The 14,895-nt window shown below is 38.9% G+C and overlaps 2 protein-coding genes across 2 annotated transcripts in view; one reads left to right on the top strand and one right to left on the bottom strand.

Moving 5' to 3' along the window:
- LOC123849976 (olfactory receptor 1L8-like) overlaps window positions 1-14,895 on the top strand; it is a 254,310-nt gene that overhangs the window by 90,408 nt on the left and 149,007 nt on the right. The window lies entirely within an intron of this gene.
- LOC123842902 (olfactory receptor 1L3-like) lies at window positions 6,094-7,061 on the bottom strand. Its single transcript, XM_064579155.1, is given in 2 exon segments — window positions 6,094-6,539; window positions 6,542-7,061. Coding segments are annotated over 2 exon segments (966 nt in total).

Genomic DNA, 14,895 nt, shown 5'->3' with positions numbered 1-14,895 from the left:
CATGACCTGAGCCGAAGGCAGACACCTAACGACTGAGCCACCCAGGCGCCCTGAATTAAAATATTTTTTAACACAGTGCCTTCTTTGTGTCCTCTCTTAGCATCAAATACTGACACATAAAAACCTTAAATAAATACTTCATGATACATAAAAACATACCTACGAGAGAGGGGAAGAAGGCTATTAATTTGCTAAACCTTAAAATCACAACAATGGCACTATCAAATTTCACACGCCAACTGGGGTCCCCCAAAGAGATCAGTGGTTCACAACCTTGGCTGTTCATTGGAATTACCTGGGAGCTTTAAAACTACTGATACCTGGGTTACATCTTAGAGACTTTGATTTAATTGGTCTGGGGTGTGGTCCTGGGCATCCGGATCTTTTTGTAAGGTCCCCAGGTGATGCTACATGTGCAGAGGAGGCTGAGAACCACTGCTTTGGATAAAATAGACACTATTGCAAAGGTCTTTAATTAGGAGACCAAAAGGAATGGGGGAGTTGATTTCTATGCCTCAAGGAAAATGTTCTTCAAAGCATATAAGGGAAAAGGTTCTGGCTAGAACTGGTTTAAACATTATTTTCCTCTAAATTGGTTACTCAGTAGCTCCCTCCAATGCTGCTCTTGCATGAATGGGCTCAGGTGGGAGGAGGCAAAGCCTTAGAGTTATGGCATCCTCAATTACCTTTCTAGAATCAGAGCAGAATATGGCCCCTTGATGGGAGCCCAGGGGAAAGCAGGAGAACTCACTAATGACATTGTGCCAGAAAAGTTTCTGAACAACTATCATGGTAGAAGCTGCCTCAGAGGGATGAGATACAATCTCAACTTTCTTAATGAGGCTCTGGGGAGATCTTGCTGGTGAACCTCTAGGATCCTTTACTTCAATGCTAATTAACCACTGAGGGTAGCTCCTTTTACATCCCAATTAAATTGAGTTCTGGGGTAAAGGTTTGTCTTTTGAATGGTTACTTGGGAATTAAGCCTGGAGCCTCTCAGCACATCAAATCATTCTCAATGTAACCATGGCCACAACTGATCACAACACTGTCCCTAGTCAAAGAAACAGACTACCCAGGCACACCCATTTCATTGTGTAGTCAGAGAAGCATGCTGTACATTGAGAATAAAAGTGTTGATGTCCTGGTCAGAACATCAGTCATCGGGTTCAGAACTCTTCTGGAATAGGAGCCAAGAAAGGATTCTGGGGAAAGTTGTGGCTGTTCTTGAGGATATCCTCACACAAGTTAAGGTGGGGTCACAGATAGCTCCCATTTCTACCCATCGTGTTTGGGTAGGCACTTGGGACGCAGAGTTAGTCAATTCTGAGTTTGAATTCTGTTTACCACTTAGTTGCTGGTGACTTTGGGCAAGTCACTTCACCTCTTTGAATTTCAGTTTCCTCTTCTTTAAAATGAGGTCATTAATTCCCATCAGTCAGAATTATAGGTGATTGATTTATGCTAGTTATCTTCACATTACCATGGTGACTTGGTGTACATTGGCTGGCATTTTTAAATTTATTAAAAATGTATGATAAAAGGTCAATGTTAGTTCACAAGATGATGGAAATTATGAAGGCATTATGGCCAGGGAACTCAAGAAAATTGGGGTCCTGCTCTAAGACTCAGCTGCCTCTTTCTGTGAGGTTATTAATGAAAATGCTGCCCAAGGAAAAATGGCAAAATGGAAGTAGGAGACTTGAGTGGTAGTTGGTGGTAGTAGAGCTTGTGCTAGTTGCTTTCCAAAAGCCCTGATGGGTGGGGGTTAGCCTACCAGTGCTAGAACATTCTTTAGAATGTAGGAATTAGAGCCTTCATCCTTGGCTTTGGACCTTAGTTGCTATTCTGGCACAACAGATTAACTTCCCAGTGGAAATCCTGTTTCTAGGTGCACTTTGGCCAGCCTAGTGTGGAGGAATTCCCATGGGCACTTCAGCCTCACAGTCCCCAGCCTCATCTCATCTCATGACTTCTCCTTCCTTTCAAACTCATCAAGAATGTATTGGGGAAAACTTGGGGCCCCTGAAACACCTATAGTTTTTCTTTTGAGCAAAATGATCTTGTCTGAAATCTCCTGTAGAGAGAGGAACCCTAAGCAGATACTCATACATAGCACTTATATTCCCTTTGTATGACATAAAGATGTCAGTATAGTAGTTAAACTGTTTGAAGAATGATTTGCTATTTCTTTATCTTTTTCAGTCTTGGTTGTACTTGGCTCCTTCTTTTTTGTGGACCTAGCCGTGCATCTAAGGTCCTTATCTTTCTTTGTTTTTCTTATAAATTAAAGTGGTGGACTAATTATTTTTTCTTTTTTGAGAGTTTTTATTGAAATTCCAGTTAGTTAACATACAGTGTAATATTAGTTTGAGGTATACAATATAGTGATTCAACACTTGCATACAACACCTCGTCCTCATCACAAGTGCACTCTTTAATCCTTATCACCTGTTGAACCCATGACCCCACCCACCTCTCCTCTGGTAACCATCAGTTCTCTATAGTGGAGAGTTGGCTTCTAGTTATTAATGTTAGAAATAAATGGAAAACTAATGATGTAATGTATGGTGATTAACATAAAATAAAATAAATAAAAGAAAAAAAGAAAAAAGAAATAAATGGAAAAACAATTTAGTAAAATTCAAACCAGGTCAAGTAAAATCATACTAGGGAGAACCTGGCTATTCAGCTTTGACCTCACCTGTGTTAGAAGAAGGCCGGATAAGGAGCTGTCACAGGTTCTTCTCTTTCAGAGCTTAACAGGAAGGTAAGACTGTCTCAGATTTCCCACATAACTCATGAGACCGATGGCAGGACATCTTCAAAGGTCCTGTGGTCATAGTAATTCTTTAGCTAGTTGAGACTTCAGTTTAATCAGTGTTCCCTTGTCTTTTTGTTGTAATGTTGACTTTTTCACCCCCATCTCTCGCTAGTTGTGATCTGGGTCTTAATTTCTAGGTGAACTAGAGGTTATGGTAAGTTCCCAGTTTTATATTAGATATATAAAAGATATAAGAGATATATGAGATAATTGATGAATCAGAGACCTTCAGGTTTTGAAAACAGATTTCATTGCCAAAATGGAAGATTTATGGCAAGCAGATATTGTGAATTAAAAATTGGGGGGTATGGTGACATAACAATAAAAAAAGTACCTATCCCTACACACTAAAAAAAAAAAAATTGGGGGCTAAAGCATTGCTTACTTTTCACTTCTTTTTTTTTTTTAAAGAATTTATTTTTTTGAGAGAGAGAGAGAGTGCAAGCAGCGGGATGGGCAGAGGGAAAAGAAGAGAATCGTAAGCAGACCCCATGCTGAGCAAGGAGCCTGATATGGGGCTAAATCCCACAATCCTGAGATCATGACCTGAGCTGAAACCAAGAGTTGGATGCTTAACCAACTGAGCTGCCCAGACGCCCCAGTACTTTTCAGTTCTCTGCAGCAGAATTATCAAGTATATTGTATTAGTTTTCTGGGGCTGCCATAATAAAGTGCCATTGATTGGGTGACTTAAGCAATGGAAATTTATTTTCTCACAATTCTGGAAGCTGGAAGTCAGGGCAAGGTATTGGTAGGGTTGGTTTCTTCTGAGGACATTCTTTTTGGCTTTGCAGTATCTTCACAAGATCTTACATCTGTGTATGTTTGTGTTTTAATCTTCTCTTCCTATAAGGACACCGGTCATCTTGGATTGGGGACCACCTGAAAGACATTTTAACTTAATTACCTCTTTAAAGACCCTATCCCCAAATAAGTCACATTCTGAGATGAGGGGGTTAGGATGTCAACTTATGAAATCATGGGGAAACACAATTCCATCCAAAACCCCAACGTGTTAAACACCAGATTCTTAGCTCTTAAGAGTCATCACTTGGAATCCACATATATCCCAGGGAAGAGATGAAGGAGAAATCAAAGCAATGGGACATATTTAGATAACAATAGAGAGTCTCTTGCAGGGTCCTTTAAGTCTGTGAATCTGACAGTAGATTGGACATGGGCCCTGTGCAATATGAGGACTATACTGGTGCTCCTTTTGCTCTTGAAATTAAAAAGAGCAATAGAAAATGGTGGCATTGTATTTGTAGACATCAGAGGACTGGATATTGCACTAAGTATTTTCCTGGAGGTTATTTAAATGTTTTTTAAGGACCTAGAGTGGCTCATTCAAATAGATGAATGATGGTCATTAAGGAGGGCACGTGATGTAATGAGCACTGGGTTTTATATACAACTGGTGAATCACTGAATTCTACCTCTGAAACTAATAATACACTATATGTTAATTAATTGAATGTAAATAAAAAAAAACCAAATAGATGAGTGAGAGAAGCCAGGTTGGTGGAGAGACTAGACCAACATCAAAGGGCTGTAGCAAGAACCCTTCATGTTGGCCAAGGCTGATATCACCATTGGATCATCATTACAGAGCATAAGAAGACATGTGGGCCAGTCATCAATCTCATAAGCATGGCCTAGTCATCACCCATAGTGACAAATGAATGGGAAAAGGTCAGATGTCAGCAACTGAATCAGCATAGTACCAAAGTACAGACTAATCTAAACAAAACAAAACAAAAAACAAACAAGAAAAATCCTGTTGGGTCTTTGAAGACATCAGGGGAAGTTGTGTAAGTCCTGAGAGTTTAGAAATGGGACTTGGAAGGAGCAATGATATCCATGAAAGGTGGGAAATGAATGGAGCTCAATTATAAATAAAAATACACAACTAATGAATTGTTGAACACTACATCAAAAACCACATGTATTTTTATTTATTTATTATGTTCAATTAGCCAACATATAGTACATCATTATTTTTTTTAAAAGAACCTCTTTTTTATGAGGCTTTGTAAACCAAAAGCTTCTTACTAATAGTTTACATCCACTGATTTTTCTTTTCTTTTTTTTTTATTATGTTCAATTAGCCAACATATAATACATACATCCATTGATTTTTGATTCTGTCTTCAGTGGCCATAGGGAGCATTTCTGATTACATAGAACAAATTTTCCTTCATTCTGAAAAAACTAACAAATAGAAAACACATGGAAATACAGGCATCTTTAGAGAGAGGAGCACATAGGCAAGGAGTTTCAGGAAGCGTTGTTTGATGAATGCAACCTGAGCTTATGAAAGGCAGGAAGAGTAGAGAACAGAACACTACAGAGGCATAGAGCTGGCTTACTAATAGTCAGTTATGTGATTGATGTTAGGTTTTGTGAATCTAATGACTCCAGAGCCCAGGATATCCAGCTGTTGGGAGAATTAATAAAAGAGACCCGAGTTATATCATGGCATGATCAGAAAACATTCTGATCTGCAGTTGGGAAGCTCCTAGTCTAATAAGGAGGTAACACACACACACACACACACACATTCACCCAACCACTTGCAAAAAAATCTTCTATTTCAGATAGAACAGAGTAGTTATAAATGCAAAACATTTTTTTTATTAAAGATTTTGTTTATGTGACAGAGAGATAGGGAGAGCAGGAATACAAGCAGGGGGAGTGGGAGAGGGACGAGCAGGCTCCCTGCTGAGCATGGAGCCCAATGTAGGGCTTGATCCCAGGACCCTGGGATCATGACCTGAGCTGAAGGCAAATGCTTAATGACTGAGCCACCCAGGCACCCCAATGCAAGACATTTTTGCACATATATAGATTTCTACATAAATGTACAAAAATTGTATGGTGACTAACATAACATAATAAAATTTAAAAAAAATAAATGTACAAAGATTCTTTTGTAATTCAAGTGACCAAACTTGGATGAATTTATAAATGAAGGAAATATGGGAGGTTCCCTATAAATATGGAAGGAATAAAGGGATGTGATTTTCTGGAATAGAGAGATATTGAGGTGATCTACATTGTAGCATAGGTACCGAGACATGGAAGGTACTGTCAACCATGGTATGACAGAGACCACAGGTTGGAAAACTACAGGGTGCAGCTACAATTGAGCAAAGAGTATATTTTCCCAAAAAATTTTTCTCACATGCTGATGTGTGTGTGTGCATGTGTGTGCACCTGTGAGTTTGTGCAGGTGTGTGTACATGAGCACCCACACCCACACTTTGATATCAGAATCCACGGATTTTGTTGGCTTGTGTAGTAGAAAGCATATCCATTTGAGCCTTAATCCTGCTTATCAGTTTCTCTAAGCCCTGTTTCATGTCTTTGTTTCTCAAACTATAGATAAATGGATTCAACATAGATGTCAGTACAGTGTAGATGATTGTTGCTACTCGGTCTTTGACAGTATAGGTGGACAAAGGGTGGAAATAGACATAGCCAATACTCCCATAAAACAGAGTCACCACTGTGAGATGGGAGCTGCAGGTGGAGAAGGCTTTGCATTTTCCAGCCACTGAGGGAATATTGAAGACAGCAATGGGGATTCTCAGGTAAGAGATGACAGTGCAGATACATGGGGCCATCACAGAAGCCATCCCTTCTGTCATGGCCACGATTTTGTTGACAGAAGAGGAAGAACAGGCCAGTTTTAGAACAGGGTTGACATCACAGAAAAATGTTGGATAACGTTTGATGCACGGAAGGTGAGCCGATTCACCAGGAGGGCATGTAGAAGGGAGTGGAGGCAGGAGAAAGCTATGGAGAAGGTCACTAGCAGCATACAGTGTCTGTGGTTCATCACAGTGACATAACGGAAGGGGTTACAAATGGCTACAGAGTGGTCAATGGCCATAGCTGCCAGGAGATAACTGTCTATGTTTCCAAAGACCAGGAAGAAATACATCTATGCCAGACATCCAGCATAGGAGATGGTTTTCACCTCTGATAAGTTCACTAACATCTTGGGGACTATGACTGTTGTGTAGCAAATACCAGCAAAGGACAAGATGCTCAGGAAGAAATACATGGGGTTTTGGAGTTTAGGATCAGAGCGGATAGCCAAGATGATGAGCAGATTCCCCACCAAGGTGACCAGGTACATGATAAGAAAGAGGGCAAAGAGTGGCTTCTGGTCCTCAGGGTGAGAGGACGGTCCTACGAGGATGAATTCAGAGAGTCTTGTCAGGTTGGACATTCCCATGGACTTGTATGCACCTACAGGTAAAAGGTCCTGTCAGTTAATGTTCTTATGTCATCTAGGACATGCATCTTTCCATCTGGTTCTTACAATGAGAACGAGGAGTTGTAAAAGGGCATTTACCCTAATGATTTTCTTCATGAATATGAACAAATCAGAGCCAAAGGTGTATTTTCACTTGTTCTTTTAGAATCTTTGTGATAGAAATCTATAGAAAACAGATTGAAGGTGGGGGGCACCTGGATGACACAGTTGGTTGAGTCTGACTCTTAGTTTTGGCTCAGGTCATGATCTTGGGGTCATGACATCCAGCTCCACATTGGGCTCCATGCTAAGCCTAGAGTCGCTAAAGACTCTCTCTTCTCCCTCTGCCTCTCTGCACAGTGTGCTCTCTCTCTCTCTCAAATAAATAAATAAATCTTAAAAAAAAGAAAACAGATTGAAGGTGAGAGGGAGAAGGAGGAGGAGGCCTATAGAAGGCTTGATTCCCTTTTCCTCCTTGGTCTGTGGCTGATAATCACAGGAACCACAGATGCAGTCTATGAATCAGGTTCAGGTTAGCTTCTCATAAAGATTATCCTTGGCAAATGCACATCTGTATAATCATGAAATAGCTATTTCACCTAGTTTGTGGTTGATGAAGAACCATCCTTTTAAAAATAAGATGAAAATAGAGAGGGAGGCAAACCATAAGAGATGCTGAACTCTAGGAAGCAAACAGAGTTGCTGGAGAGGAGGTGGGTGGGGGAAGGGATAATTGGGAGATGGGTATTAAGGAGGGCACTTGATGTAATGAACACTGGGTGTTGTATGCACCTGATGAATCACTAAATTCTACCCTTGAATCTAATAATACAGTGTATGTTAACTAAATTGAATTTAAATAAAGAATTTAAAAAAGAACCATTATTTTTAATCAAGATGCTTCTTTCCACATCATTTGCAGTGGAAGTACGGAAGACATACAAAACCGTTGAATTGAATGTAAATAGTTCTAGGGCAAAGAAAGATGGAGAAGGTAAAGTGAGAGAGAGGGAGTGAATTTTCTTGTTCTTTGGCTGATATTTCACACCCTGAGGTCAGGGGAATGTAACTCACAAGTAGACTGGGTAAAGAAGGATTCAACTGTAGAATGAATATATATATATTGATATATATATAGAATTGATATATATATATAGAATATATATATAGAATGAATATATATATATATAAATCTCAACATTTAGCTCAAAGATAAGTTAGCTCTCTTAGTGTCCAGTGATGACTAATTATCTGTCTGAGATCAGATATTCACACCTTCTGATCAGGCATTCTCAAAGTTCACTTCTTACCTGGGAAGGACATCAAAGTCTTGCCTCATCTATTCAGCTCCCTGGAATGATTAGTGAAAAAGAAGACAAACTGTGCCAAGAGACCACATACAGAAAATGTGTCTGATTGTAGAAAATCTAATGCTTCTTAAATCTGAATGCTCCTTTGCATGGATTCTTACCATCCTTCCCAAGGTATAGATACTTACAGCCCTTGCTTCCCTCATGGGAGTATCCGCTGATGCTGTGTCACTAAATCTCTGGTGTTTGGTGGGGGAGAGAATAAGAAGAAGAACACACATTAACTTTGTGCAGGATTGTCTCCAAGGATCCAGAGGAATTACATAGGTTCTCCCTCCCCAAGTGGCCCCACATCCCTGTCTTCAACAGTCTGTGCATAGAGTAACATGTGCTTAGCCTGGTGAAGGCGTCATGATAGATAATAATTTTCTGTCCCTGGCTCTTGCAACCTCTCTGAGGGCTTACCTTGGTATGTCCCAGGTAGCACTGAGGATGGGGTACCAGGCAGGGACATCTGGGCCTAGTTTCTTTTTTGAACTATGAAGCTTTGGTTTGGACTTCCCCTTAGTGCCTTCATTAAGGACAACTATCTCAGAGCACCTCAACATCATGAATATCTTCTGCTCTCCCCTCCTCAAGTTTATTTTGATTTGTTATCAAAATATTGACATACAATAATATGTTAATTTCAGTGCTAATGCAGTGAACTGTTAATACAATGGACATAGTTTTTAACATTTATATGCATTCCAAAGTGATCACCAGGATAAATCTAGCTACCATCTGTCACCATACAAAGTTGTTACAATATTGTTAACTATATTCCCTATTCTGTAACTTTCATCCCCTTTAATTATGTATTCTATAACTGGAAGTTTGAGCCTTTTAATCTTTTTCTCCTATTTCAACCAGTCCCCCTCCCTGCCCACCCTAATCGCCCCTGGGAACTACCTGATTGTTCTCTGTATCTATGATCCTGTTTGTGTTTTGTTTTGTTTGTTTTGTTTTTTAGATTCCATGTGTAAGTGAAATGATACAGTATTTGTGCCTCTGTGTCTGACTTATTTCACTTAGCATGGTCCGCTAGGTTTATCCATGTTGTTGCAAATGGCAAGATTTCAGTCTTTTACTGGGTGAATAATATTTCATTATATATATATCTTCTTTATTCATCTATTGATGGAGAGTTAGGTTGCTTCCATATCTTGGCTATTGTAAATAATGCTGCAAAGGTGCTTGTATCTTTTTCAAATTAGTGTTTTTATTGTCTTCTAATAAATACTCAGATTAGAATTGCTGGATCTTATGGTAATTTTATTTTTAATTTTGGGGGGAATCTCTATGCTGTGTTTCATAGTGGTTTTACCTTTTTGCATTTCCCCCAACAGTGCATGAGCATTTTCTCTTCTGCGTTCTTACAGGACTAGTTATATCTTGTCTTTTTGATAATAGCCATTCTTATAGGTGTATTATTATGGGGGTTATTTTGTACATAACTAGGTGTTTTTTTTTTCTCTTTCTGCTTCATCATTGACAGTTTGAGTATAATCAGTTTTGGTGCTGGTCTCTTTGGGTTCATCTTATTTGTGATTCTCTGTGCTCCCTGGACTTGTATGTCTTCACCAGGTTAGGAATGTTTTTAGCCATTATTTCTTCAAGTGGTTTTCTGTCCCTTTCTTTCTTTTTTCTCCTTCTGGGACCCCTATAATATGAATGTCAGTATGCTTGATGTTGTCTCAGAGGTCCCTTAAACTATTATTTTTAATATTGTTTTTCTTTTTGTTGTTCCAACTGTGATTTCCACAGCTCTGTCTTCCAGATTGCTGATCCATTCTTCTGCATCATCTAATCTGCTATGATTTTTTCCTAGTGTATTTTTCATTTCAGTTATTGTGTTCTTCAGCTCTGATTTGCTATTTTTTATGTTTTCTAGCTCTCTGTTGAATTTCTCACAGTGGCTCATCCATTTTCCTCCTGAGTTTGATAAGCATCATTATTACCATTACTTTGAACTCTTTATCTAGTAGATTTCTTATCTCTTTTGTTCAGTTCTTTTCTGTGGGTTTTTTGTTCTTCTATTTGGAACAGATTCTCTATGTCATCATTGTGCCTAACTCTCTGTGTTTGTTTCTATGCATTAGATATGTCAGTTATGTCTCCTGGTCCTAATGGAGTCACTTTATGTAGAAGGTGTCCTGTGGGGCCCCGTAGCACAAACACTCTTGGTCACCTGAGCCAAGTGCCTTCAGGGTATCCCCTATGAGGGATGCATGCACCCTCCTGTTGTGGTTGGGTCATGATTGGTGTGTATTTGCTGGTGTTTTGCTGGTGTGGGGGGCTATCCCCTGGCATAGCAGTCTGTAAGGCTTGGCTGCAATGTTTACAGGCATGCTGGTGAGTGGGGCTGGCTCCTGGTTTGTGTGGCTAAGAGGACTGGCCATGATTACTGTGGTGCATGGTAGGTGGGGCAGGCCTCTGGTGCAGCTGGCTGCAAGGTCTGGCTTTGACTGTTGTAAGCACTCTAGTGTGTGAGCCTGGCCCTCTGGGCTTTGTTGCCTGCCAAGGCTGCCCACTATGTGTGGTTGGGTCAGGGGCTTCTTTGCTTCTCTCAAATTTAAGTACAACTGCTAGTTTAGTAGCTGTGTCCTGTAAAGAATGGGAATGTCATAGACTTTTAACCCAACTTTAGGTCACCCTTCCCTTGTTAGCCAATTCTCAAGTCTGCTGCTCAGATATTTGATTATGATCCTTTGCAACCACCACTCGGGAAAGCCACCAGTTTTAGATCTTTCATTATTCTGAATTCATGAAAGCACACAGAATCTATACATCAGAGTCCCAACATGCCAGACACATATTGCCCATTTCCTGTCACTTAACTGGTTTATTATCCCATCTTACAATTCAACTACCTCAATCTTTGATCTCCTTTCTCCTGGGTCTCTAGGTCCAAATGCAGCCCCCCTACAGGGAGCATTTCTTGATTATCTGATTGAAATGAAGTATCTGACTTCTCTACTCCCTTAGTACCCAAATTTCCATTAAACACAAATCATGTTCATTTTCATATAATTATCCAGTTAAAGGAAAATAATTTGTATTTATGTACTGAGTAATTTATAGGCCTTTCTCATGTAAACCACAAAACAACCTCATAACATGTGTACTTATTACATTCATTTTATAATGACTTAGAAAAATAAGGTAACTGGTGAAATATAACTTGAACCAAGGGCTGTTTGAAGCCAAACCATGCAGTCAATCCACTGCACAAAAAGGCCTCTCTGTTTTGCTTTGACAAAATTAAAAACATTTTAAAAATTGGTTTCAGAAGTAGAGTTCAGTGATTCATCAGTTGCATATAACACCCAGTGCTCATTACATCAAGTGCCCTCCTTAATGCCCATCACCCAGTTATCCCTTCCTCCCACTCCCTTCCCCTCCAGCAACCCTCAGTTTGTTTCCTAGAGTTCAGTTGCTCTTATGGTTTTCCTCCCTCTCAATTTTCATCTTATTTTATTTTTCCTTCCCTTCCCTATGTTCATCTCTTTTGTTTCTTAAATTCCATATATGAATGAAACCATATGATACTTATCTTTCTCTGACTGACTTATTTCGCTTAGCATAATACCCTCTAGTTCCATCTATATCATTGCAAATGGCAAGATTTCATTCTTTTTGATGGCTGAGTAATATTCCATTGTATATATTTTATGTTAGGAAACAGCTTTCAGATGACTAATGGATTCAAAATTTTGCCCTATTTTTTTCTTTGCCAGATTAAACTTGAAAGCAGAGACTTTCAGCATAAAGTCTACTATTCCTTGGTGCCCTGATTCAAATCTAGGCCTGTTTCTAGACACTGTGAGCTAAACTGTTCATGATCCAGCTACCATATTTTATGGATTATATGACCCATTTCCTTTTTTTTTTTTTACATTTTAACATCTCATATTGGGATGCATCTAAATCTATGACATGTCACAAATAATTGGTGGCATTTTTTTTTCTCAAAAGTACATTAAAATAATGTATCTTACAAGTGATGGTATTTTAGATTCAGTTAAATACAATAATTTGGAATCAAGGAAGTCAAGAATAATGCTCCTTCATCTATGTTTGTCCCAGTCAGTTTATAAATATTTGTTATGCATTTCCCATGAGCTGCACTTTGTTATTCACTGGAGATATATAGCACTGAGGAAAAGAAATATTATTTTTCCCTTTGTATCTTACAGACTAGGTTTCCACAGCACTTAACACCCAGCCTTTACTGCAGAGGGTACTCAGGAAATACTTATGAAATTGACCTAACCATGGACAAAGTAACTACCTAAGCAATATATTTTCAAATGTTAGAAGACAGTAACTATTATTCTATTAGTTCTCTGGTCCTACAGTTATTTCATCTATTTCTTACTCAGTTCTTTCCCATCATGAAATATCAATACTTATTCTTATAATATTAGAAAAAAAACATAAAATATTCATTTTAATCATGCTATTTGTATCAAAGAGGAGACATACTGAATGACAACCACCAGGTTATTGTAATTCACACTCATTCTGCTAGTCACTCTTTCTCCTGCGAACTCTATTATAATTAGAAGGAATAATTAGTAAGTTTTAATTCTAAAGAAAATATTTTCCTATTCTAGAGAAGAAGAAACCAACTACCATGGAGGAAGTAGGTTTAACTTTTATCAAAATAATGTGCCTTTAGCTAATTACTGTTGCCATTAAAGACAACATTCTAAATACATTGCTATTTTTAAAATGTAATTTAATTTAATTATGTTATGTTAGTCACCATACATGATTAGATTTTGATGTAGTGATACATGATTCACTGTTTTCTTATAACACCCAGGGCTCCATCACTGGGCTAACCCATCCTCCCATCCCCCTTCCCTCTAAAACCCTCAGTTTGTTACTCGGAGTCCATAGTCTCTCATGGTTCATCTCTCCCTCCAATTCCCCCCCTTCATTTTTCCCTTCCTTCTCCTAATGTCCTCCCTGCTATTCCTTATGTTCCACAAATAAGTGAAACCATATGATAATTGACTTTCTCCGCTTGACTTCTTTCACTTAGCATAATCTCCTCCAGTCCCATCCATGTTGATGTAAAAGTTGGGTATTCATCCTTTCTGATGGCTGAGTAATATTCCATTGTATATATGGACCATATCTTCTTTATCCAGTCATCTGTTGAAGGGCATCTCAGCTCTTTCCACAGTTTGGCTATTGCGGACATTGCTGCTATGAACATTGGGTTCATATGGCCCTTCTTTTCACTACATCTGTGTCTTTGGGGTAAATACCGAGTAGTGCAATTGCTGGGTCATAGGGTAGCTCTATTTTTAATTTTTTGAGGCACCTCCACACTGTTTTCCAAAGTGGCTGTACCAACTTGCATTCCCACCAACAGTGTAAGAGGGTTCCCCTTTCTCCACAACCTCTCCAACACTTGTTGCTTCTTGCCTTGTCAATTTTTGCCATTCTAACTGGTGTAAGGTGGTATCTCAATGTGGTTTTGATTTGAATTTCCCTGATGGCTAATAATGATGAACATTTTTTCATGTGTCTGTTAGCTATTTGTATGTCTTCTTCAGAGAAGTGTCTGTTAATGTCTTCTGCCCATTTTTTTTTATTTGATTGTTTGTTTTTTGGGTGTTGAGTTTGAGAAGTTCTTTATAGATCTTGGATACCAGCCCTTTTTCTGTAGTGTCATTTGCAAATATCTTCTCCCATTCTGTGGGTTGCCTCTTTGTTTTGTTGACTGTTTCCTTTGCTGTGCAGAAGCTTTTTATCTTGATGAAGTCCCAAAAGTTCATTTTTGCTTTTGTTTCACTAGCCTTTGGAGATGTATCTTGAAAGAAGTTGCTGTGGCCGATGACAAAGAGGTTACTGCCTATGTTCTCCTCTAGGATTTGGATGGATTCCTGTGTCACATTGAGGTCTTTCATCCACTTTGAGTTTATCTTTGTGTATGGTTTTAGAGAATGGTTGAGTTTCATTCTTCTGCATGTGGCTGTCCCATTTTCCCAGCACCCTTTATTGAAGAGACTGTCTTTTTTCCATTGCATATTTTTTCCTGCTTTGTCAAAGATTATTTGACCATAGAGTTGAGAGTCCATATCTGGGCTCTCTGTTCTGTTGCATTGGTCTATGTCATTTTTTGTGCCAGTACCATACTGTCTTGGTGATCACTGGTTTGTAGTATAGCTTGAAATCAGGCAAGGTGATGCCCCCAGCTTTGTTTTTCTTTTTCAACATTTCCTTGGCAATCAGGGTCTTTTCTGATTCCATACAAATTTTAGGATTGTTTGTTCCAGCACTTTGAAAAACGTCATTGGAATGTTGATTGGGATGGCGTTGAAGGTATAGATCACTCTGGGTAGCATAGACATTTTGACAATGTTTATTCTTCTGGTCCATGAGCATGGAATGTTTTTCCATCTTTTTGTTTCTTCTTCAATTTCTTTCATGAGTGTTCT

Source organism: Mirounga angustirostris, unplaced genomic scaffold (genome assembly GCF_029215605.1).
Source record: "Mirounga angustirostris isolate CCGP_5_RB_7025 unplaced genomic scaffold, mMirAng1.0.hap1 SCAF_15, whole genome shotgun sequence".
Taxonomy (NCBI): Eukaryota; Metazoa; Chordata; class Mammalia; order Carnivora; family Phocidae; genus Mirounga; species Mirounga angustirostris.
This window is presented reverse-complemented; position numbering and strand designations above follow the sequence as displayed.